Genomic DNA, 26,922 nt, shown 5'->3' on the forward strand with positions numbered 1-26,922 from the left:
AATCAAAACTAATCTTCTCTGTTATAATTATGCAACTGGTGTGAGATCTTAAATCAGTGGGAGGTTTTGAGCAACTCATGAGGCAACATCATCAGCACAACGCAAAATGTTGAGATTGTTGTGGAAGCTGTGAAACCACATTTGGCTCCTGTAAAATTTCTCTGCAGGCTGTTCTGTCAGCTCAGGCTGCATTTTATTCAGGTGTGATTTGGTGTAACAAACACTTGACAGTCTGTTAACAGAATGAGCATAAAATCTATGCTGACCAGTAGGCGGCACTGCAAAACCACTTTAGTCACTGAATGTGAGAGCTGTGCTGTGTGATGTCAGGCATTCTTGTGTGTTCACTGCAATGCTGCATACATTTCCAATAAACACAATCCCCTGTTATGTTCAGCCCTCTGCACTACGCACATTTACATTGAACATCAGACAATTCAACAAGATGTTTCCGTGAGGTTTCATTGATTTATTGTTTTGTTAATGTTTGTGCAAGGATAAGAGTTACAAAAATCTACAGACTAGACATGATAATATATCCTGTTCCTATCATACAATGTTATTTGTACAAGTATCCTTTAAGAGTATGTATATATTCAATCCAATGTACCTATTACACTTTAAAGATATATTGATCATCCTTATAAGACAGACGACGAACACCACCGACAGTAAACAGGTTCATCTAAACACCCACACAGCCTGGACCGACCGCGTGCATTCTAGACATTATGTAAGCGTCAATGATACTGATGTGCTATATCATGTTTCTAGTACAACTTCATCAAAATGAAAAACACAGAACCTACAAATGCAGCACAGTTCCCTGTCGTGTTTATAAGTGCATTAGTCACTTGAATTGTCGGAGAACGTTTTACTTGTTTATTGAGGTAACACAGCTAATCTTTTCATATAGAGAGATGACTATATCATAAGAACATTTGATTGATTTTCATCTTTATTTTCTTGTATTAGTTATAGGGGTGATGTGTGTATAGAGTCCACAGTAATTATCAATGTCTTCTGAGTAACTGTAGCCCTGCTTCCTGGTCTTCTTCGGCATCAACTGGCCTATTCTGATGAATTAAATAAAAATACTGTTTTGTCTGAGATAAAATAAGTGAGTTTCATTTTCAGCCGTTCCAGCACTGACATGCAGCAAACACCATGAATGTATCAAATATCAGAGTCATTGTGGGTTTTTAACAGTCCTGGTCCACTGTTGAGGAAATGCAAAAAACAGAGAGGCTCACTCTCAGGTTGTTGTTACTTGTGCTGCTGCACTGCTACCAGTTAACCTGGCAAACACAGGCTGTCGGCCAGTCATTCTGCCGGCATGACTGGAGTATTTGTGCTTCAGCTTCTGACCAATCCCAACCTAAACCAAAACAATGTCCTGCAGTAAGCTTTGCCGGGATCTCTTGTTTTGGAACTTCTTGCTGCTCTTCTCATGAAAAAACATTCATTTGGGATTTTAAAGGAAAAGTTTCCCTTGCGTGTTCCCCTTTTAAAGGAACGTGAACCCAGATTCGAAGTCCAAGCTCACAGAATTTTTGAGAACATTTTTCATTGTGAGATTTCACTTAACAGAATTATCTATCCGGTGCATCCCTTATTTTCAGCGTGGCTATTCAGCATTGTAGCACAGGTTTGTATAATTCCACCTTTAAATTCATTTGTAGACAAACTGGCTGATTCCAGCGAAAGTTGGTGCTGTTTGGTTGTTGACTTGCACCCTTCATGCTCAGTAATCCCTGACTGGTTTAGTGTGTGTATGTTGGGGTGTAGCGAGCAGTGTCTGCCATAGTTCGCACCATTCAGTGGCTCCAAAATCAGATTTCTTTTTTTGCAATATTGGCTCTGAGACAGATGTGTTCTCTTTGTAGCCAGTATCTAGTGGTCATTAGAAACGACTAAATGCCCCTTTTCTGTGGTTTAACCTTTTAGCCACGGGCTGTGTCTGAAATCACTCCCTCTATCATACACTCTACACTAAATTGTAAACTTTATAGCAACAATTAATAAGAGTTCCCACACGTTATTTGGCTTCATTTTGTTTAATCACAAACAGCTAGAATTCTTGCATCTTTAATAAGTGATGTAACATTGCATTGTGGGATTGACAGAAAAGATTTTACATGTGCACTGATTTGTTTGTTCTATTGTTAGATCTTTAAGAGAGGAGACTACATAGATGTACAGCAGTTGATATAGTGCACTGCATGGTAAATATAGAGAGTGATTTGACACACAGCCATGGTATCTAACCTTACACTAGCTGTCGCTGTGGGACGGGCTCTCTAAGGAATCTTCTCTGTCTATGTGGCTAAGGAGTTATAGTTTGTGCACAGACTGGAGGTCTGCACAATCCCCTTAAGTGTTCCCTCTTAATGGAAAATTTAACCAGTCGTTAAGCTGGACCAAGCTCGCAGCATTTTTGTAAACTAATAAAATAAGAATTTTTCATTGTGAGATTTAAGTAAACAGATTTTTTTTTCCAGTGCGTCCCTCATTTCCAGCTAGGTTATCCAGCATGGTAGCATGGTATAAAATTTTACTCATAGATTTAAATCCCATTTCTGTGTAATATTGTAATACAGCACATCAACTTGTCCACCAACAAGTTGTCAGAAACCAGCAGTAGCCGTCTTACACTGTACAAGATAAATGGTAAATATTCAGCACACAGAGCAGGTGTCAGTCAGTCACTATCAACAATGTTCTTCGACCACTTGTCGTGTGGCTGACCGGAGCTACATGTTACCTTGTTTGTCTGAGGACGAGGAGGAGGTGGATGGAGATGGGGAGGGAGGTTTGGGAAAGATCCTGTCAGTGGGTGTGATGCCTGGGCTGCCAAGACCAGAGGAACTAGAGCTGCTGGAGCGGTGTGGTCCCTGGCCCTGTCCGATCACAGGGGCAGGCCGGACGGGTCTGACAGGCGGCGGCCTTAGAGGTGCGCTCGGTCTGCGTGTTGACAGAGCAGGTTTAAAAGTGGTCATGGTCTCAGAGGAGGAGCTGCTGCTGCTGCGTCTCTGGGCTGCATCTGGATCCCTGATCACCATGGTGTGCAGAGGGCTGCCAGGCAGGTCCTGGCCTCCACTGGGGTGTTTGAGCGGCTCCAATGTGTCCAAAACAACATCAGGGGCATGTTTGGCTACATTCTGTCGCTCCAGCTCACGCAACTCATGGAGGGCTGTGTTCATTGTTTTCTCGATGTCCTGACAAACATCAGAGAAGGGAAGAGAAGGAGAAGGATATGTTTACATTGTGAAATTAATGTGAAAAATAAAAAGCAAGGGTGTCCCCTCCCCCACACCTGTGCAGTTTAAGTTTGATTTACACACTAAACAGTGTCCTCTTACTGATGAGGACTAAGCATTCAGATGTGTGTATGTTTATTGCGTGAATGAGAAGCAAGCTCCACTGTACAGCTCTTAATAAACACTTTAAATTCAGCTATTACCAGCCTCAGAAAAGTTGTTGAGGAGCAGCAGCAGCTAGTGATTAGCTTTCTTCCTTCCTCCCGGGCTTCACACAGGCTAACTGCTCAACCCTCTGGTTAAGGAAGGATGATACAGTTATTTACTGTGGACTACAATTTTTACAACAATTAACTAGGAAATTCATGAGGCAACCATTTTCCTCTGAAGTCAGAAAATTTGATAAACCCATTAGCTACGGACAGCAAAGTCACAGCAACTAATGTTAGCATTCAATCAAATGATTGCTAACATTACAGTTAGCTAGCTAACATTACCATTAGCTAGCTAACTTCACTGTTAGCTAGCATTGAAAGTCTTTCCTATTGTTTTGTGTAAGTTTATCTAACATTAATGTTAGCTAGGAAGAGGTGGATGCTAACATTGTCTTTTCAAATGATAGCTATCTGGTTATCAAATATGTTGTTATAACTTGAAAAATGGACAGATGTTCCTCTGTATTTTCACTGTCCATTGGATTTTCAGTTGCTAGTAAGTCAGGAGAAGTGATATAACATCAATTCATCAAATTCACATTGTTTTTACGATAGGCAAACCTGTAACACAGCAGTACAACATTATAATAGCATTTTAGCTTCCCTGACAGTGATGTCCGAGAGGAGTGACAGCTATGTACAAATGGTAAATGCAGGGAGTAAAATGCACATACTTTATTTTAGTGTGTGTGTGTGTGTGTGTGTATGTATGTCTGTGTGTGTATTAAAACTCACCTCAGCAAGAGCTTCAGCCTCTAGAGTTTTGTGATCTCCCAGACTTGCATGCCGAGTGGTGCTGGGAGAAGATCGTTGAGAGTGGCTTTCGATGAAGGCCTTTCTGTCCGGGTGGTTGATGCAGCCAGCACTGCCAAATGTGGTGAGACGCCGTTTCTCGGGGCTGTCTGCAGGACCCCTGCTAACTGCTAGTTTGTGTGGGCTGCAGGGCCGAGGCATAACCCTGGGGGGCTGGTCTGCAGCTCTGCTGGGGCTGTGACTGTCAGCACCATTCCTGTGGCGAGGGCCTGCAGCTCCATCTGATCGCACTCTTACCCTGAGAAAAATCACAGCTTCATCAGTCTTGACTCTGAACCCTTGCATTGGAATTTTCAAAGCAAGATGATGAAATTAACCCTACCTTCCCAATGCTGCTCCAAAGCGATGCTCAGGTGTGTGTTCACAAGGAGACTGGTGTTCATTTCTAGATCCGGCTCTTTCCGGTGGTCCACTGCTGGCTGTGCTATCAGTCCTCTGTGTGCTATCTGAGAATGCATCATCCCTGATACAGACAGAGACATTGATTGATCTCCGGTAATAGCTTCTGCTCTCAGGAAATGTTAACATTGGCTTTTACTTTGAGAGATCGACCTTTGTTAAAATTTTATCTGGAACCACATCATAAGAGTCGTTGACAATTATGTTCTTGCCACAATAACAGCCCAGAAATCTAAACTGTCATGAGCATAGGGCGCCTCATTATTTCACAGACAAAATGAATCAATTATCGGTCACTGGAAGCAAATGTTGGAAGTACACACATCGCCGGTCTTCCTAATATGGCTGTAATTTGGGCAGGCAGGGGCAAAGAGGCCAGAGTAGGAAATAAAGGCTGCTTTCAAGGAATGCTTATCCATTTAAAAGGAAATCCTCCTCTGTATTGCTCTGCTGATATAGTTGAGCAGCATTTCATTTCATTCACATTGATCCTTCAAATGGCTCAGGTTTAATAAGGCCCACAAAGCTCTTGATGACGATAAGAATAGAAACATGCATTTTAGGAAAATAGAGCGATATAAATAATCACCGAGCCCAAAGTAGCAGGTACAAACTCTCTGACTGAAACAATTTCTGATGCAGTTATAAGATGAAACACAAATCTTAATGTGGATATCATTTTGAAGGCTTCACAGACCAAATGTGTCTTACTCACATGTCTTGTACCACAATGTACTGATGCGGAATCAGCCCATCTACACCGTTATGTCGTCCCTCCCACCAGTCCTCAGAGGCTCGCAGGTAGAGCAACAGAGAGGCTCCCTTCTTAAAGGAAAGCTCTCGAGGACTTCGGCCCACATAGTCAAACTTTGCTATGGCCTCGATCTGCTCCAATTCTGCAACACAAAGAATACAAAGACATGTAACAGAATACACGTTGAGACTATGTCAGCTCGTACAGGAATGGCTGCACCCACCTTCATCGCTAGTGTTGGGTCCGGTACCGTTGTCTACCTCATCAAGAGCTCCTGGCTCACTGTGGGGGCTCTCGCTGAATGGAGAGAGAACAGACAGACATTCAGACACACTGAAGACAAGACAGACGTGCCTTCATTAAAAAACAATATCTAATATTTATGCAACATAAAACTAAATATGACCGCCCCATAAACTACACATTGACACTTGTTGAACACCTTGTCTTACACCTACCAGTACTCCTCCCCACCAGCCATGCACTTTTCATACACTGGTCCGTCCAACTCTCTCTGCGATGGGAAGATGACCTCATGGTGGATGATAACGGTCTTAATGACCTCGTTAACATGCGCCTGGCAGGACACAGGGTCCTGCTCATCGGGTATCGGCATCAGTGTGGGGCCAAAGCAAATCGCCAGGTTGTAGGGGTCCATCATGTTCTCATCACTGTACTGAGAAAGACTGGAGAGACAGTAGCAATAAGTATCACTTAGGGTCAAACAGGTGAACGTTTTTGTAACAGGACTTACTGATTTAAAAACGCAAACAGGTATCTCATGACGATGATCACAGGCCGCGGCAGAGTCACAACAATCTGCTGAAGGTGATGAGCTCTTTCTGCACCCGAGTCAAGCTCTGACATAAAATTTAAAAAAACACAAAGTGAAAATTATAGAAAGAAAGAAAAAGATTTCTCAGCTGTTTTCCTGGAATGTGACTCACTGGTTGTGGATATGAGGTCGAGGAAACGCTCTTTAGGGAACAGCGGGTTTTCCAGCCCCCTGAAGTAGAGCTTAAGAACGCCCGCCACAGAGTTGATGTCATGATCGCTTTGATCATCCACCAGTGGATCCTCTCCTGCAGACAAATCATACATTTAATCCCCTCATTACTGTTTGTGTTTACTGCACATGGCACTTAGGTGATTTGTTTTATGTGTATCCTAGGGTACAAGGTTAAAATAAAGATTGAAAGTGCAGTAATCTTTCTCCATTTCCGATTCCTCTAAGATGCTGATCGTATGTATTATGCATCTAAAATGCTTTACATGTCCATTACAGGGTTACATGTTACACACAGGCTCTTTATTTGCACTTTAGAGGCCTGTGGGAGGGACTGTGGCTTTTGAGGTGCACAAAACGCAATTTAAAATCAATCAAGAGAAGACGGCCGCTCGCCCCGGGACTGACCTCTTTCAAATGCATTCTTAATGTCGTTGACTTCGACCTGGGAACCCGGAACCCGAAATATACCTTGCTGCTGTAGACCTGCGGACAGAGAGAGACGGTAGTGTAAAAAAGGTAACAGTGTTAATGTAATGTCATTGAATTTCTTTGCACATTAACAGAATAAGAATAGTAACCACTTCACACAATTACATATGTACAGCACTTAAGTGATAATCTCTTTAAATTTTCATTTAAATAAATGTCTGTTAAGTCACTATCTATCGCCAAATCACGATAGGGATTGAGCCTACATGCGACACTGTCTGGATATCTGGGAAGTGTGCTCCAGCTTGTACCGTTTATCGCCATAGGTGCCGCCAAAGAGAACAAAACTGAGATCTTCAAGATTATAACTTTAAAGCCAGAGAGTAAAATCACATAAACAAACACATTCTTATACTTAGAGAATGAAAATCTAAATAACAAATGTAAGTTTAGGTCAAAATGCGAGTGTGGGTATTTACTGTATGTATGTGGCATAAATGGTGAAAAAGGTGCAAGACTGGATATGAAATACCAGAGCATTAGCAATATGTTGAAGCCGCAAATGTTAGTAAAAAATGGGCAATAATGTCCAGCACAGCAATTAAAAGTTCTGATTTAAAAGTTCTGTGCCATTGACACGTTTTTGGCACCAGGAACTATGGTGGAGGTGATAATTTAGTTCTTTATTACTCTAGTACTACCTGGTGAGGTCTTTGTCATACATTTTTAAGACTGGGAAATCTACAAATTCACAGCAGTGGGATTATATATGCAACCGCTCAAGTGAATCATTTATGTTAGCTCATAAAGCCAGAGCATGAGAAAGCACAGTGGAAAAGACAATATACAGAGCATAACTGAAACCTACCATACAGATTGATGTAGCGAACGCAGCTCTCAACCACCACAGGTATAGGCTGCCCCGAGTCCTACCAGACAAATTCAAATGATTATGATTGGAAAGACAAAAGGAGAAGATAAAGGAAAACAAATGGTGATGCCAGAGGGGCGTTATTATCAGGAGCTTATAGAGGGAATTCATTAACTTCACAGAATATTAGGAACAATAATCATATCATGCTTTTTTCAATAAATGATGTCGAGTGTACTGTACAAAAATAAACAGACACCACTATGTGTTACTACTACAGCAGTATTTTCACAGGAATGCCAACAGGACAGAGGCACCGAAATGATGGTAAGCATACTGAACACAGTGTGATCATCCCGCCCTGCTATAAGACAGAGTACCTGACTCCTGGCACGGACATTCCTTCTTCCCCTGGGCAGAGAGCGGGAAGGCACGGAGACAGAGGAAGAGAGGCAACAACAACAACCACAACAGGTTAGTGAGAGAGACAGATCGTACAGAGAGAGAGAGAAAGAGAGAAGGCCTGGCCTGAGAGGAGAGCCAAAGCTTCAGTGCCTTGTGGGGTGTGAGACGTGAGGACGAGGCTTGGCGGGGGGATTGCGTGGGAGGGAGGGTGCTACGAGAGAGGATGGGGGGTGGGGGTGGGGGTGGGGTTGGTGCTGCAAACAAAGTTTTTTTTCAGCACGCAAGGAAAACTGAAGCTGAATTTTCCGGCTGCGACTACTTATTTTCTTATTAATTAATTTTGCCAGATTCTCTTAATCAACTGAATTATTTGCTCTGTAAAATGTGAAAATAAACATTTACAAATGCCCATCACGTCTCCTCAGGCTCAATATTCCATTTAATTACAAAATTCAGAAAATGTATTTGTCCCGAGTAAGAACCTGAAAAAAGTTTGTCTATAAAAAAATACTTAAATGTTGAATTGAATTCTAAAATATTCCTCTCTCATCTTTTCAGCTCTACTGAATCCTAATGTTTTCAGCTGTTAAAGCACACTCCTGCATTAGAGAGGACGCGACCATGTGTTTATTTGCATAGCTTAACATGCCTGGTGCATGGCCAACCGACACACAGGAAACCAAATTAATTCAAAGTCTGGAGACTGAGACTCACAAGAGAAAGGATGTTAAAAGCAAACCCTGCACCAGCGCTCTCTGAATCAAACCATCCCCAGAACGTGTTTGATTGTGTTTTCACCTCACCCTGTCTTTCCCAAATTGCAAGACTGTGAAGACAAGGCAATGAGCAAGAGGAAAGTCAGTGCGTGAGTGAGCCAACATTTGGGTAAAAGAGTGGGCAAAGGCAGAGAGAACCCCCCCCCCCCAAGGACCGCTAGTGAGACAGCTGAGCTCATGGAGAGACAAAGAGCACAGATGGGCTAATACCTGAATGAAGGCCTCCATATTGCCGTTAAACAGCTTACGGTTAAAAACGGAGCGAGGTCTAGACTTCCGCAATCTCTGGGGTTTAGGGGGGAGAGTGGGGGGCCTGGGGAGATGGTGGGGGGGTGAATGGTTGGTACATGGTACATATGAACAATAATGCAATTGGTATAACCACACATCAAAATAGTGATTTTTTTTTAGCTTAAATGTATTTTTGCCATATCTTCAACAGTAATCAGCACCCTTAAAACACATGTTATTAACTCACAGGAACTGTTTGACAACTTTGACAATTTGCAACAACAATTTTTGATAAAATTCTGAGAAGATTGATACCACGCTCATGATAGTTAATACGAAGATACAGCCCAAAGTTAGTTAGCTTAGCTTAGCTTAGCCTAGCATGGAGACTAGAAAACAGCTATACCTGCTCTCTCCAAAAGTTCAGTCCTGTTTGTTTTAACTGCAAAAATGTGAGAAAAAGGACATATTGTGTTTTACTACCTCTTTCAAGCTAGCTGTTTCCCCCTGCTCCTTATCTATATGCTAACTTCAGCTAACACTCAGTAAGTGGTGCCTTTGTATTTAGCATATAGTCATGAAAGTGGTATCGATCTCTTGATCAACATCGCTGCAAGAAAGCAAATAAACATATTTTCCTAAATGTCAAACTATATTGATCTCAGACAGCCCTGCTGCAGTACAATTGATCAAAGTCAGTGATAATGACTAGATGGAATTATCACTCACTACATTTCAATGTAGCATAGATTAAAACGGGAAAAAGCAAAACCTTTGCTTACAATCAGTCATGAAACTGCCTGATCAATATTTTTTAATTTCCGCTCTCTAAATTATTTATTAAAAAAAAAAAAAGCAGCAGGACATAATCCATCTCATTGGCATTTCATGTATTTACGTAGAACTATTGTTATAGATTGAACACCCTAACCCTTCTCTAATTAGTAACAAAGCCTTTGTTCAACAGACAAGAGAGAAGTTGAGACTATTCCCAAACTGTGATCTCATTCCCGCCACATCCAGGGACACAGGAAGGATTTCACACATCATCGCCTACTTTATTCACACTCTTGTCACTGGACATCTTACCTTGTTGTTCCATATTCAGCCCTCTCCCCTGAAAGAAAAACAGCAGAGAAAGAGACTAAATTAGTATACACTAGTTTTACAATGATAGAAGTTAGCTGTACGGTTCAGTGCTGGCCGACTATACGAAGCTGGCAGATGGAGACGGAAAGGGGAGTTATGAGAAAACGGGCATCTATTCAGCCAGCCTCAATGGGTTGAGCGCCATGGCTGCATTTGACTCACGGCCAGGCAGCGGTCATTCAGCGGTCGCCCTAGAAACAGCACAGGAGCCCCAGAAGGGGATGGCCTGTCTGCTCGCTCTGCAGAGTGAAAATGTATCCAGGGGCAACAAGAACGGGAGGTTGTGGGAGCAGATTCTGTACAGAGTAATGATTTTGTGATATCTGCAGCACAATCGCACACACACACATTTCACTGTATGCCAACAAATTAAGGCCCACTTTGATCAGTCAATCAGAAATGTTTGTTAACGGATCACGTCATGTGTGAAGCAGCTTCCAGCACAATCCTGCTTTATGTCAAACGCAGATCATTTTAACCCGGCAGCAGACGTTTGAATGAGTCTGAAGTACAAACACAATCACAGAAAACATAAACACTTTTATTCACTCTCTTGGCTGAAGTAAATGTTATATGTATGAGAAATATAAGAGCCGAGTAATACCCTTCAAGCACAGAACTACTAGCCGTGGGATATTTCAACCCTAAGACCTCGTTTTTAGTTCCAAAAAACAGTCATCCTGTCAAGTGAATGACAACTTCTGTATAACACGTTTATGTGTTCTATTTCCATGAGCGTGGATGGAGCAGGAAGAGGAATCTAGATTCAGGATGTGACTAATTATCTGGGTTAATTAGGTTGCAGCTTAAGCACAAAATAGTTTCACTAGTTTTTATTTTAGCTTTTAAGCTAAGCTAGTCTTAAATTAAAGCTTTTATTAGCGGCTATATTTTCTATATGTGTATTTCGTCAACAGAGTTTTTAAAATGATGTAACGATCCGACCAATATCTGACCAAAAGTAGATTGGTCAGAAGTAGACAATGACGTGAAAAAAGCACCCTTAGTCACACTGTGATTTTGTGCATTTATGAAATAGACAACGTGTAGGGAATTCCAGACAGATTATGTAGAACTGAATATGTATATACAAGGTCAGATCTATCCCTGTTGAAAAAAATAATTTGATAGAAATCTCTTGTAACACCATCCGCATGTCACAGAGTCCAAAAGGGGTAGAGAGTTCATACTGTAGAACAGAGATTTTCTGCCTCTAAAGGTTGTTGAACCACTTCATCCTATATTTAAAGGGGACATATTTTAGCTATGCAATCAATATTCTATCATTCTAATGTGTTTTTGAATCACGTTGTTACGTTTTAAAATTTGTATACATATTTAAATGTACATTTAATATTTTTCGGAGCCTCTCCTTCCTCCTGAAACAAATCCCGTTTTGCCATTCAAAGGTTAGAACTTAGGCACAATTGGCTGTCACTCCAAAGTTTTAGAAAACATGGCCGCTCTAGGATCGGTTATTCAGCCTTACATGTACGAGCCAGAATCGCCAGGAGGTTTCGGAATGGTAAGTTGAAATTTTGACAACTTGACTACAACCTGAATGACGATTGATCGATTTCAGCCAAAGCAAGGTTCTACGTAGAAACCGGCAGCTGTTCTGAACGGCCCGTTTCAGAGGCGACCTTTTTAAACATGTAATTCTGGACAAATACGGAATTATGCAGTTTTCACTTTTTCACTGTGAACAATAAACACACCGAAATGTTATGGCCGATTTCCACTTCACAGTCTTACCTTCTCCTAGCGTCTGCTTCAGAAGGTCATGCTTCGCCTGCAGTTTGACAATGAGGTTGCTGCCATTTAAGTACTCCTTGTATTTCTGCAGACACGATCAATAAAAGACAAATAGCAACAGGATGAATTCTAGATATAGTTTTATGTATGTGCTCCGTGCTGCAGTGCCTTTGTGCTCTCACTCACAGTGAAGTAGAAGCCCTCAGTCTCATGCTGATTAGCTCGTCTCTTACTGATGTTGGCCTTGCTCATGTAGGAGTCAGAGGAAGCTGATTTGACCGACTCCGTGGATTGGCTATGCTGGAAGGCCTCTGACACATCAAAGTCTTCCACTGTGAGCATGTCCTGCAGGGTCTGCATGGTGGCGTCAAGAGTCTTCCTCACCTAACACACACATCATACGCAGACATTTGAAACATCGTTATATATACAGTTAGATAAAGTTATCTGTACTAATTAGATTAAATGTACAAATATAAACAACTAAATATACTGCAATTATACCCAGCGTGCATCTTTACAGTGTCACAAACAAGCTGTATTGTATAAACAAGCCAGCACTGTGTCTAATATTGAACCACTGCAGGCCACTTTCACAGCACTTTGACTGACACACCGTAAACAGCAGAGTAATTAGCTTGCTCGTATGAAGCGTCGTGACATGAAAGATTAACTATGTCCCTTCCATGTGAGGCAGACAGGAAGGCAGTGAGTGCATATCCATATTCATGACAGGCACTGACACACGCGCGCACACACACACACACACACACCCTGGTGACCTTTAAACAGGTCTCTGCGAGTCACAGTGGCCTTGGTGACTCTGCATGCTGCGACGGCCCCCAGTGGAGGCAGTAGACTGGATGAGAGACGACCCCACAGGTCAGTGTCAGATTAGAGAGGAGTATAAATGCGCAGTGACAGTTCTGAGACGGGCTGTTGTTTGTGAAGAGTGTGACAGAAGTGAGCGTGTTGGCTGCAGACTTAAAGATATCGCAGAGCCAAAGTAGGTGCTGTAAGTAAAACAAACATGCCTTTAGGTAGAGATAAACTGTAGGAGTGGGAATTTTTAACACGATGGAAAACATCTGACAATTAGAGATAAGCAGCTTTTCAAATGAAGTGTCTTTGTGTTCCATCTTCCTTAGAAAAGAGATTAATACTTAAGGAAATGTCCTTATTCTCTGATTTTGGCTGAATACATTTGGCTGAAAACATTTATTTATTGATTTTAAACTTTTAACAGTGTGAATTTAATTTTTAGTCTGCCTGCATTTCTGACTATGTATTGATTTATTGTCTCGGACTTACTCCTAATTGCTGCTTGTCTGTGAATGTATGTATGGTCTGGGTGGACTGCAACAACTGAACCCTTTGGAATAAATAAAGTTGTCTGTATCTGAAACTAAAGAATAATACCAGTTTGTCTCATATGAGTTATGTGTACAAGTGGGACATAACATGTTAGTTAGTGTGAACAAATTTAGATTAAGGTAGTAGTTCCCTGTGTCCAGTATTTATGCAAGGGTGCTGAGCTGCTTTCTGCGGTCCCATTCACCGTGTCTTATTTCACCATCATTGGAAATGTTACCATTTAATGTGAGTAAAAACAAATCAGTTAGCTAATGTTAATGTTACTAAAACAACTAGCTTAGCTAATTTTAATGTGAGTAAAAAACAGGTAGCATAGCTCATTTTAAGGAAGTTAGGGTTAACTGTTGCTATGGACACAGCTTTCACTCTGAGTGTAACAGATTATTTTTGAAATCAATATATCAATTTATATCCAAATCAATATATTGGCTCAAATTATTGATTTCATAAGTAGGTAGCTATGGGAGGGATAATGTATAGTGAGCAGGTTGTTATCACGTAATGGAACCCCGACAAGGTGAGCAGAACTCACACCGGAGGGGGTTCCTCCGCAAGCTAACCTAGCTGTTATTACTCACATTAAAATGTGCACACCTAGCTGTTATTACTCAGTAAAATTAGCTAACCTAGCGGTTATTACTCACATTAAATGGAAAGATTTCCACTGATAGTGAAGTAAATCACGGTGAACGGGGCTGCAGGACTCAGTGCAGAGGTTTTCTGTCTCGTCACTGTCAGAGTCTGTTGACATTTTCTTCTTCGTTCACCATTTTTAAACACCACCGTATCCTGTACAATGTTCCGTTTAATGCTTACTTCATGTTTACCTATTTAAACACCGCCTTATCCCACACCACGTTCTGTTTAGTGTTTACTTCATGTGTCGTCGTCAGTTTTGTAGATCTCCCTGTCGCAGCCTTCAATTTCTGCATCATTTAACCTTTGTTGCTTTTTTCTCTTTTCTTTTTTCCCTCTGTAAACAAACCAACGTCAAATTTACTTCTTCTGGTGGATTGATATGATTATCGTTAGTGATTAGAGCCGAATCCACTAGCAACAGGCCGTTCTTCATAGCAACAGTCTGTTATCGAGAAATAGGAGACCTCGGAATACTGTGATTAACCAATTAGAATCGAGTATTTAACACAGCCGTGTAATAAGCTAAGACAGGCTAACTAGCATATTTATGTTACAGATATGAAAGTTCTGTTGATTGTTGTATTATAGGAATTAGTTAAGTTAAGTGTTTTTAGATCATAAAATGTGTAAGGACTTCTTCTAAAAGTCCTTACTGCTTGTGACATTGTGTTCTGCAACAGACCATCTTTCTGTTCACATAGACCCGTAAATGTGCATCTTTTAAACGTCTTCCTGTTCCAGTTCCGTGTGGTTGCACTTGATCAAATGATCGAGTGATTGAGGTTCATTTCCTGCCACAGCCTTTTGAAGTCTTACTCAGTAACTCAGCCTATTACGTGTACATCATGTTTCTCTACAACAAACAAGGTTTGTATTTTATGTCTTTCACAAACATTCAGGATGTTTCATCCACAAACAAGTCCACAGATGATGTAATGACCCTGAGGCTACAATATATGAGTATTATATTATGCTAAGTATATTTAGCCATATGTCCTCCTCTGACTCAGCAGAACAGAACATCACTGTGTGTAGTTCACTTGCAGTGAGCTCCTTTTGGTAATGCAACACTGACACTGGCTACCTTCAACCCTCAGAGACGTGTGTGCACTCTCACCTCTTCATTTTCTATCTTCAGGGTGGCCAGGCGGGACTGCAGCTGGTGGTGGCGCATTAAGAGCTCTGTCTGGACAGGCTGCTGTGCACTCACTTGACACACCTGGGATTAAGAAACAAAGAACAGGCGGATGTTACATTCACAGCTAACCTGACTGTGTCAAGACTAAGAAACGGATGATTCTAACAGGCCCACTATCTGATGACTCACCTCATCCCCCATGTGTGGCTGATAGTCAAAGCGAGCTGGAGGACAGAAGATCTGGCTGTGATTGTCCATAAACTTTAGCTTGTCTCCTCTGATGTCCATCGCGTCTACTGCTCCCTCCAGCAGGTCCAGACCCTCATGGCGAGAAGTCTCCAGACTGTACTCTGCAGACAGGTAGGTTCTCATAGTGCGTGCCATGCTTGCATGATAACCAAGGTCGCAACACTGAAAACAGGAAGTAAAAGACATAGTAGTTATAAACCAATAAAAAAGCTTACAAAAGTAGCACTAAGACTTAAAAGTATGTGGCTCTGACAGTTAAAACTTACATCTATCATGTCTGAGACATCATGGATGTAGTATTTGGCCACCAGGGCGTTGGTGGCTGCCAGATTGAGAAGATAGTCGTTGCGAGCTTTTGTGCATTTCAGCTTGTTTTCAGAGTACTTGGCTTGTCTCTAGGGAGAGAGAGGAAGAGAGAGTCCCATCAATGGCGGACGTCAAATGGATTCCTAATGTACTCAAAGAATGCATTACAACATTAATCTGATTTCATCTTATAGAATCTCTCATTATACATGTGATACTTGTTCTGATGTAGCTTTAACTACATCTCCAGTGTCATTTACGCAAAAAGCAGCTGGTGAAATCCAAGCACATCACTACAAATGCATCTGCAGATTGTCGACACATGTCAGCACTAATATTCCAGTCCATGAAAACAGACCTTCTCCTTCATTTTCTCCATCTTCTTGACGGAGCTCCGTCGCTGTGGACGTTCGTCATGACCGTACCGCAGCAGGCTGGAACCAATGTCATTGGCCTTGCCGATGTGCTTCTCTTCCTGCTTCTCCGCCTCCTTCAGCTTGCTCTCGGCACTCAGACTCTCAGTATGGTACATGTGGTACGTCTTCATCACCTGTAACGACATACACATTATGTTAAAAGCTCTACTCACGCACCAACAGGCATCATGGTCAAACTAGCGAGTCCCTAGTGAGGAATAGAAGATGTAAGCCAGTATAAGCAAATATTTAACTTTCAAGAGGGGGTATTATGCTGTTTCACATTTTAAGTCATATATATACTGTTATAATGTTGGATGTCCACACTAAACGTGGGTGTTTCAAATCTGTAGGTAAAAGTATGTCGGAGTAATCCCCAGGCTTCTCAGATCAGTCTGCAGGCTGCTGTGAACGCCAGGTTTCACACAGTTTTTTCTACACGCTGCACTTTGTGACGTCACAAAAGCCGGCCAATCAGAAGAAAGTGGGCTTGTAGGGGCGGGGTTTCTTAAAGAGACAGAGCTGACTGAGTCGTTTCAGGCGGAGGCTGTATGAGGGCCTACACAGAGCTCCAGTGTGAGAAAAATGTGAGTTTTTTTAACTGTAAATTATGCTAAGCTAGGGTATCACAGAGTGAAATATGGAGATTGAAATGAGCATAATACCGCCCCTTTAACTTGAGTGTGATGTCAAACAAAAGAAAATCAGAATCAGTATACCAAATATGATACTGTTAGTATTAAAAGTATGTGTATGTATGTTTAAAAGTGCATAAAGGGCATGTGTATTATCTATTTTGGTGTAGCTTGAGTGACTGCCTGCAAGCTAGTTCAGGCAGTCAACTCAAGCTGCACTGTTACACACACTTGAAATGTCTCGTTGTGCAAAACGCAAGCTGCCAATTTGGCCGTCTATTTAAGCTGCCAAATTTCCCATCTCTCCCTCTGCCCTGTCAATGCCACCACTTCCCTGTACCACTACGCCACTCGTTTATTCAGCCCCACCACCGCCTCAGCATCCAGCTGCAGGCTCCGGCCAGGGGGGTTTAAGATACTGTCTCATTAGTCCTCGAATACTGCATTTAAAACAAATCTGCAAGGAGTGATGAGGTCGGAGCCTAGACACCAAACTCAAACTGAGTTATCTGACTGAAATGCAACTCATGGTGGCAATAGCTTTAAGCTGCCATAGTGGGAATGCTGGGGTCCTTTAATATCTTCGTTTGATTGAGGACCAGTTCAGCGTCAAACATGTGACATGTGTTTTCCCATCTTTCTAAGCACATAACCATGATTATTTAAAAGCCTATAAAAGTTTCCCAGCCTGAAGTGCATGTCTCATATGAACTTCAGTAACCCTGGAATTTATTTATTTTCATTACACTCCCAAACATTCGGGAGTGTAGCTTACTCATCCTGCTCATGGGAGCGTCACATTATGATTGGCGTTTCCTAACTGAGCTGGAGGTGTTCTGCTGGGTGCGTCTGTCTGAAGAGTTTGTTTGTTTGTTTTCACCAAAGCACTGAAGCGGGTTATTAAAAAGTTTAAAATTGGAAAGCATGTCCGTATGTCTTTTAAGAAGCAGGTTCAATACTGCTCCAAATACAAACTATGCTCTCGCCATCAGAGGAATTTGAATAGGTTAATGTTTGGTGTTATCAAGGAAATCACATGTGAATGTTCAACTAACTAACCCCGCATCAACGGTGCATTTAAACAACATCTGCTCCTCCATCTCTCACTCTCAAGTTGTGGTTTCCAAGCAACCCTGACTAGAGCGGACATGCAGAGGACAGTGAGATCGATCAGCAGGGGAGGAAGGAAGCTACAAAGTGACAGACTGCAACCTTCCCTGCACCTGCTGCGACACAACAGACTACTACTATTCCCTCAAAAAGCAGCACATCCACAGAGGCAAATCAAAACTCCGTTTTACTTTCAACACATCACTGATTATATAAACCATCTCGTTCTATATACATTTTCTTGGAATTTGCAGTGTGGGAGCTGCAGACAAGGCTTTTAATAATGCATGAATAAGAGAGGGGAAAAATCAATATCAGCAAAGTGCTGTATAATGTTACATGTGAGAATATTTCTCATGTGGTTTCTATCATGTGACTTCTGCAAATCGTTTCATGTGTCTCTGCAACATTCACTCGTCCCAAACATCCTTTAAAAACAAGTGTAGCCGTCAGTAATCACCGAAACTGCAAACAGTTTTCCAATGTTATGTTTGTTAGCAGCTTCTCTCTTTTATAAGCTCTTTGTGTTCACAATTAAAGACCAAAGTCCCCTGCGAAGTAATTTGCTAGATTCTGCAGACGATCATATCAGCACTTAGCAGCTTTCTGTTTTTATACTTCCTGTTCTTTAAAGGGAATGAAAACAGAACTTGAAAGCATCACAGAGTCTATTTAGGTTTGGTGCAATTATAATTCTTGGTCACAATCAGTTTTACAGCCCTATGACAAATGTGTTTCAAGTCCTTACCCTGCCTCATTTTTTAAAGAGGGCGTATTGTGCTCATTTTAATCTTCATATTTCACTCTGTGATACCTGTGGAGTAGCTTAGCATAATTTACAGTTAAAAACTCATCATTTTTCTCACGCTGGAGCTCTGTGCAGGCCCTCATACAGCCTCTGCCTGAAATGACTCAGTCAGCTCTGTCCTTTTAAGAAACCCCGCCCCTACAAGCCCACTTTCTTCTGATTGGTCAGCTCTCCAAAGCTTGCTGAGGCTGCACTTTGTGACGTCACAAAGTGCGGCGTGTAGAACAGTGTTCATTTTGGCAGCTATTTTAAATTTAGTCTTAGTCTTAAGTTGAAAATGTTTATTAGTTTTAGTCACATTTTAGTCATTTTTACCCTGTATTGTTTTAGTCGACAAAAACTCAGAACATTTCAGTCCAGTTTTAATCAATAAAACACACATTTAGTCATAATGTTTTCTCTTTTTAAACTAATTCAATTAGCCTAACACAATCTGCTGTAAAGTCAATTCATCTGTTCTAACATTAGTTGTTACCTGGTGATTTTCTGCAAGGGCAATATAGATCCTCAGCTGAAGAGATGAATATGTAAACTTGATCACTCCTTTTTGTACAGAAGAAGCGCCAAATGACGCGTAAAACGCCCCTTTTTCTGTGAGCACATTTTAGTCCCATTACGTCTAGTTAACGAAAACCAGAGCTTTTTTATGATCAACAATCTATTTTTAGCTTGTCAACATCTCGTCTTCATCATGGTAAACGGTCAAGGTTGTTGATGAATGTTAACAAAATTAGAAGAAACTGTGTGAAACCTGGCGTTCACAGCAGCCTGCAGACTGAGCTGAGAAGCCTGGGGATTACTGCAACATACTTTTACCTACAGATTTGAAACTTCACCCACGTTTAATTTGGACATCCAACATTGTAACATGTCTTAAAATGTGAAACAGCATAATACCCCCTCTTTAAGTTATCTTAGATTGATCACTTACAGTATTTACCCAATAACATTCTAGATGTAATACAGATGATTTAGTGCGCAGCATGCTGCCATAGGTGTGAAATAAAAAAACTAATTAAGCAGAATGGGAGTGTACACTCACTATCTTAAAACATATTACAGATCTTCTGACCCGCTATGTGCCTGGGCGTTCCCCAAGTTCAGTGGATGCAGCGCTGTTGGTTGTTCCTAAAACTCGACTGGTAACCAGAGGCGACAGGGTGTTTGCAGTCAGAGCCCCCAGGCTGTGGAACGCTCTACCAATCACAATAAGACAGGCCACGACTTTAGCCTCTTTTAAATCCTCTCTTAAAACTTTGTTTTACAGGAAGGCTTTCATGAATTTTTAATGTATCTCTCTTTTAATTCCTGTATTGTCATCTGTCTTTTTACTGTTGTTTTTATCTGCTTTCTTTTTGGCGGACCACCGGGGTCAGCCCTAAGCATGGGTCTGTATGTGACTGACTGACAGAGTGAGTGAGTGAGTGAGTGAGTAACGGTACTTTCAGAGCCAAATAAAGCAAAAAAAAACAACAACAGTGGCCCGGGAAACAAATAATAAAAGCATTGTGTACAAACAAGGGTCACGCCAGCATTGTGAATACTCTCATCTGTTTTCTTGCATTTAAAATTAAAACGAAGACGTCCCGCAGCCGTCACGCATATGCCGCAAAAGTCGCCCACAAAAGCGCACATTGACCTGATGCAGTCAGCCTTGGTCTTGGTAACTTTCTGTCAAGCACTTTGTGACCTTGTAAAGAAAAGAGCTATATAAATACAGTTTATTATTATTATTATATAAAATAAACGTTTTTGAGACGTATTGTTAGAGAAACAGTAACTTCTGCAAACCTCTTAGACTATCGATGTGTGAAAGACTTTAAGCTCTATCAAACCACAGTTACAGATATACAAGCTGACAACAGATATTAATTTAGATCAGTTAAAGTAGTAACCGGGCACATATTCAGATTGTAATCAACTGATACATTTTGCAGATTAGCTGTACCTAACAATACCTCAGCACTACGACAAAGAGGGAAGCAGCCATGTGTGTTGGTTGCCCTGTGTCCCACATACAGCAGATGATATCACTGCACAAGCTCATTGTCATCAGCTCTGAACACAGCTGTTTTCTCTCCGCCACCACACACACCATTCCTGTGTGTTTAATGTCATGTGTTTACACATGACTGCTCTGCGTGTGCAGTACAACATATAACAATGGGCAGAGTGATAACTGTTACCAACAGATGTGTGTGATTACATGTTACATTAGCTGGAAATACTAGAGCAGCTCCTGTTTGCTGTGAGTACAGTGCAGCACTGCAGCACAGACTGCAGAGTTAGCTTGAAGCACAGCCAGGGGCAAGAACGCTCTCCCCTTCAACGGATTCACACAGGGAGGAGGAATGCTAATTTTCTCCTCTCACAACCTCAGGAGAAGGAGGAAATGACCTGTTAGAAGGTGAGCTGCTGATAAGGCATATCTGCTGTGTGCAGTGTCAGGCCAGCTGCTTCACAGGTTACAGGTTCAGGTCTGAAAAAAAAGCTCCTGCATAGGTTTGACGAGCGGCAGACAGCGAACATAAGGGAGAGGGAAAGCAGGCAGGCTGGTGTAGGCAAAGAAGGGAGCGATGGTGTTCGTGTTACTCACTGTGTAGAGCTCAGTGGTGACTTTCACTAACTCCTCATGCATCTGCACCCCGATGTCTTTGCTCTGAAAGAGAGAAAATAAGGCAATGATCTTACATTTAAAGACAAATTAAGTATTTAAAACATCTAGGAGGATTCCTAATAGAATTGCCTTCTCACAATGTGAAAAACTGGAAGGCTGTGTGGCAGTTAGATTTTGCAAGTGAGTGATGTGAGGAAGGCTGTAAGCACGCATCGAAATGCTGTCATTACTCTGCACCAGAAAAGATCTAATACAATGCCTAAAGTGCACACGCAGACAAAAATAGACCAGTGCAGAAACTGCAGAACATTTCCCAAGGAGTTGTGTCACCGTTTTCAGCTCAGTTACAGGAGCTAAGAGCCTATGATGAATTGGACATGTCCCATGACGGGGGCTTACAGCCCGAGAGGAGGAATGGGGCCAGCGGAGAGTGACTCTGGAAATCCTGTTGAGGGGATATGGAGCGACGCTGAGCCCAATCAATCCTGTTTTTCTGCCACCTCTCAGGGGCCACTTGTCAAAACAGCAACCTTGCATTTTCACATGTGTCAAGAGTTAAACTTCGAACATTCAGTACATTCAAACTTTGACTCAACGGATGCCAGGGTTGACTCATTCGCTGCTCTCGCACGTGTAATTCATTAGCAGCGAGACTGCACTGCAGCTGAACCAGGATGCTACAGCGTAACAGGATTATTGTTTTGGGGAACTTCGTCGCTAAATTCCTGCAGAGGGAGACAGTTTTTTCTGCAGGCAGTTATTAGTCCTCCTGTTTGTGCTGGCTGCGAGCCATCCCATTCTCATCACTGCTCCCGTCGTGACAGTGCAGAGCCCCCTAGAGGGCATAAATCACCGCATACTCCTGCTGATGTCAAATGATACTCATCTAAGATCCCCGGGGCAGATTGTTCATCACAACCCCTGAACCTGAGGCACTCTGCTACTCTCACACGTACCATACCTTACTCTAAGCATATGCCCTTTAAGATGCGTGATTAAAACCAAGTGTCACACAACTGTACTGTATGTGTTACAACTTTTAAAACAAGTCTAATTCTCTTTGCATGTTGCTGAATGAGAAGGGAATTAGCTGTGACATGAAACGGATGATGAGGTGTGATAAGCATCAAAAAAGGTTAGTGATCTGAATATAGCGAGCGACCTGAGCACGATATTGAGAAGGCAAATACACGTGATGAATGAGGGAGGTTAAAAATAGAACTAATACAATGTTGAGCTCTATTTTAGACACTCACAATAGCAGGGTCTAACATTATATGGCTTAATTGGTTAAAAATGTAGTTAATTAAAAGTATTTAAAGCCTCTCTTGTGGGTGGGAATGGGTGTTTTTTCAAACAAGAAGATGAAGGAATTTCGTTGAAGAGCTTGTAAGACAAAGACATAATTCTAATCACATGATGTCCTGTGTGAGAATCTGTACGTCCCGATACAGCTATACATATTTTTACATATTTTCGTTGGTGTGGCGTCAACTTCCCAGCTGTGGGCATCAGTCATGCGATGTGAGCAAATAAGTTCTGTGACTGTGTGCGTTAGTAACAGTCAGGCTTACATGCCCTCAAACATTCAACTCAGATTCTGACCTTTTTGAAAAGTCTGATGACATCCTCGCCCACGTGCGCCAGACGGACAATGACGTTGTTGTTGTAGATGTCGCTGAGAGTGGCGTGGTCTCTGCTCTCCCGCCTGGTCTGGTCCAGCACCAAATACCAGCAGTTCACAGTGGACAGGAGATTCTGGTCCTTTCTGAAACAGCCAAGGAAAGACTTCACAAAGAGGAAGACAATGGGCTGTTTAAATAGCCGATTTCTACAAAGATGGCTGCCAAAGAAGGCTCCTATATTCACGCCAAACGTTACAGCGCAGATAAATAGGAAACAATCATGGGTGTCTCCAACAGGAAGTAAACAAAAGCAGCTAAAGTCCTACACACCCAAGTTGCATAAGTGGTTCTGCTTTTAAAAAATGTATCACTCAAGCTTCTGGGGATTCATGTATGTGCACTTAAACTTAAAACAGTGTAAAGAGTGTCCGACACACCTCACAGATCGTACATTTGATCCATTGTTACAACTCTGGTGCTTTAAATATTAGAGATGAAGGAGTCACTGCACATTAGTTGAGGAATCAGCAAAAAAGGGGAAAGGGGGAAAGGGGCCAGCTGTACACATACACACACACACGCCATGCTGACTGCACTTGCTTCCTTGCTCAAGGGAGCATGTGAGTTCAATTATCCCCACACCACAGAGTTTGTCTTCATCTTTTGTCTTTAGAGAGCGTTTTACTGTTTTCTAAACCTCCAGCCGTCGTGACGACAATATTAGAATCACACTACTTCTTATAGGCAGCCTGTGTGTACAAACACCTTGTGCTGCTGGCTGACCAAAGCTGGGATCCAACCCAAGTCCAACTTTGTTTCTCCACTACTGACTGGTGAAAGGAGATGAGTGAAATTAGGAACGAATGAATGATTTATCACTTTGAACGTCTTTGTTGACGGAGTGGAGGACAATCAAAAGGAAGTTGAAAACCTGATAGCCATCTCTGCCAATTTCCAACCACAGAAGCTTTCATCAGATCCCAACAGAAGTCAGCAGCTATAGAGAGAGTAATGTAAACTGTTTACACAGCAGACAGCTCTGGCAGCATCAACATCCCTAACATCCTAAACCTCAAGCAGCAAACTCAAGAAAGGTGTACTTAAGAAATTATGATTGATCAAGTGAGGTAAGATTATAATGCACCTATTGATTTTCATGTATGGTTTGTGAGGTAGCTATGTCCTGTTTAGTACGTCATCAGCTATTAGCAATCAGCCACACAGAGAGCTCTTCCAAGTGCTGCAGTTTTCCCCCCTCAATCTAAAAACATAAAACCAGGAAAAATCGTGATCATTCAGAATCGATATAACAATATAACATGAATTGCACAGGGCGAGGTATTGCTTCAGAAGATGCAGCCATCCAGAGACATGATCAATAGTTCCTTGAGTAATATTTAAGGATTATTGATATATTTTTAGTGCCTATCCTTTATAAATGTAAAGCAATCACGCAGAAAATGATGAACAACACACAGTGCTACATTTCTCGTTGCTGATCATTCTTCCAATAACTAAACCTTATGTTGCATCGGAATAACAAGCACTTTTCTATCAGACGAAGTGAGATTGTACATTGTTCATGACTATTTTCAGGTGCGGAGTTCCGCAAGGTTATATTCTTGGTCCTCGATTATTCTGCAAATGTATCTGTTGGTTAAAGAAACAATCTCAAAGATTTTAACTTGAGCACCTCCAACTGACGATCATTGGTAATGGCGAGAGTGCTCTTCCTAATTTCTCCAGACGTCTGCGGCTGGCTCCCTTTGTCATGGTTCTAACTCTTGACTTTCCTCGCTTTTGTTTACAAACTGTTTGCCTTAATCAGATAGTCGAATTTGTTTCTTTTTCTTTGTATTTTCACTTTTTTTTGAAGTTGTATCTGTAGCCATCGATCTTTCCTCGTTTGTTCAGCCATAGTAGACTATCGTTTCCTCGCAATGCTTACAGAAACCGGCAAAGTAGCTGCTTAGCTCCGCCTACCCTCTCTGGCAGACCAACCACTGCTGTGTGATGGAAAACGCGTCACTAACTGGGCGCCGCTTGTGATTTTTTCTGCGAATGTCGCCACAGACACCCTGTCCATAAATATATACTGCAAATGCTTTCATCAGTGGGCCATAGGCTCAATCACCATTGTGTTAACTCAACTCATTCTTTTACAATTAATGTGCTAACATGAAACTTGCATGCCCAGTAAAATCATATACTACTAAAAATATGATTCTGAAAACTAGATGCTTCTATCTGCATTGTTATCAAATATTTTCTATAACACAATGTCACTTTTAAAATAGAATGAGATAATATTGAACTGTATTGTTAATTGAGATTTACACTATTACTAATTATCTATTGAAACCTTTAGCAAATCATCTGATGTAAAAAGATCCGCAGTAGATTCTTAGAGTGTAGCTTGAGTCAGAAATGCAGCAGTTATTTTTGACTCCAACTTCACTTTTGAAGATCATACTGAAAGAACAGTCCTGACTTTTTTCTGTCAACTGTTTCAAAACTTTGATCACTTTTATCCTTAGAGAGACTAGTTCATTCTTTGAGGCGAATTATAACTGTGTCATGGTGAAGCTCAGTCTAGTGTGCAGCTAATGCTAGCACCCACACTGTCACAAAGAAAAGCTATCATATGGGCTTTATCCTAACTCCCACTGTGCATCCAAAACTGTGCGGCCAGGTATTTTTCTCATGCTCAGTTCTGACTACTTCGGGTTCAGAGTATTTCCTCCTGTCTGGATGAAAAAGGAGGAAAAGAAGCAGAAACTTTGTGCAACCGAACAGCCGTCTGAAAAGTTCTGTTTCGCCGGCGAGTTAAAAGAGTTGCACCCTGATGCTAAAGGTAATCCAGAGTGCCGGGCATCAGCAACTTCTTTCTGCTCTTCCTTTCATCCTCTAACACTTTGATAAAAAAACATGAACAAGCCATCCCTACGGGCCGTCCTTTCAAGCAGAGCAGGTGTTTGATCCCGTACATGATGCCAGGAACCTGACTGTAAATCTTTGGCTGTCTGCGGCGCTTGAATACGGATGAGACTGTAGTATTCAGGACACAAAGGAGTTGATGCAGAACTGTTCGTGTACGATGACAGAAGGAGGTTTTCTACATGACAGCCTACAAAAAGTACAACAATCCCTGTTTCACGGCAAACGCTCTGCATTATAAAGTAGGAGGCGGCGGGAGCTGAACTACAGTGAACTGACAATAAGAACACAGCCTGCATCTTTTAACTATTGTAAATCACGTTGAATAAAAAATGTCTTTTCTAAAAAGGAACACTCATCTTCTCTTATAATGGCGTCTTTGCTGCAGCCACTCAATAACAGGAGGTTTTTTAAATGTTCTTTGACAATCTCCTGCCAGCCCTGTTATTAGATCTGACACAAGAAATGAAAATCTGAAAGGATCACGGATAAGATGAAGGGCGCTGCTCACTGAATATGCTGTTCAAAAAATGGAAAATATAACGAGAAAGAGCGAAGCGCGAGCTCTGAGACCCCGGAAGAGAAGACGGCGTGGGATTATTAATGATAGAGACTTAGTCGGTCCATTGTAGTCGGTGAGTATGAATCTAGCCTTTGACAGAGAGACATAATGACGACCACAAAATGTGACGTCGGGGGGGAATCTGGGGCAGCAGGGTGTACAGAGAAGTCGTGCAATGTGAGTGTCATGCAGGGGTCTCCCTTGAAGGAGACGCTCCATTTATCAATGTCCCAGTGACGGGAGCTCTCTGCCGTGATTACGCTTTACGTCCAATCGGCCGGAGAGACTGAAAGAGAGACGGAGAGAAGACCGTCTCTTGAATAAACCAGCGAGTTTGTTACGCATGAGTGACACACCCAGGTCATATGAAAGGGTGCGCTGCTGCCTAAGAATCAATTACACCGTCTGTGCTGTCTGTACTTGTGAGGTTCCTTCACTGG

At 41.8% G+C, this 26,922-nt stretch overlaps 1 protein-coding gene across 3 annotated transcripts in view; it reads right to left on the reverse strand.

Annotated features, from left to right (window-relative positions):
• Positions 1–390: 390 nt before the first annotated feature.
• The window catches only part of LOC138606309 (SLIT-ROBO Rho GTPase-activating protein 3-like), a 37,355-nt gene continuing 10,823 nt past the window's right edge, over positions 391–26,922 (reverse strand). Inside the window, exons 3-22 of one of the 3 annotated variants that reach the window (XM_069678776.1) lie at positions 22,964–23,126; positions 21,338–21,400; positions 16,131–16,322; positions 15,733–15,861; positions 15,407–15,628; positions 15,197–15,298; positions 12,253–12,450; positions 12,067–12,151; positions 10,252–10,279; positions 8,131–8,161; positions 7,748–7,808; positions 6,856–6,933; positions 6,389–6,523; positions 6,196–6,301; positions 5,900–6,127; positions 5,665–5,738; positions 5,403–5,583; positions 4,611–4,751; positions 4,211–4,526; positions 391–3,218 (exon numbers count right to left, since the gene is read on the reverse strand). In XM_069678776.1, the coding sequence (XP_069534877.1) occupies positions 2,754–3,218; positions 4,211–4,526; positions 4,611–4,751; positions 5,403–5,583; positions 5,665–5,738; positions 5,900–6,127; positions 6,196–6,301; positions 6,389–6,523; positions 6,856–6,933; positions 7,748–7,808; positions 8,131–8,161; positions 10,252–10,279; positions 12,067–12,151; positions 12,253–12,450; positions 15,197–15,298; positions 15,407–15,628; positions 15,733–15,861; positions 16,131–16,322; positions 21,338–21,400; positions 22,964–23,126 (2,998 nt within the window). In that variant the 3' untranslated portion in view covers positions 391–2,753. The other 2 variants (XM_069678775.1, XM_069678777.1) reach the window with 2 other exon arrangements.

Source organism: Semicossyphus pulcher, unplaced genomic scaffold, assembly GCF_022749685.1.
Source record: "Semicossyphus pulcher isolate SPU_LCO1_2020_fin unplaced genomic scaffold, fSemPul1.0.p SCAF_3, whole genome shotgun sequence".
NCBI classification, from domain to species: domain Eukaryota; kingdom Metazoa; phylum Chordata; class Actinopteri; order Labriformes; family Labridae; genus Semicossyphus; species Semicossyphus pulcher.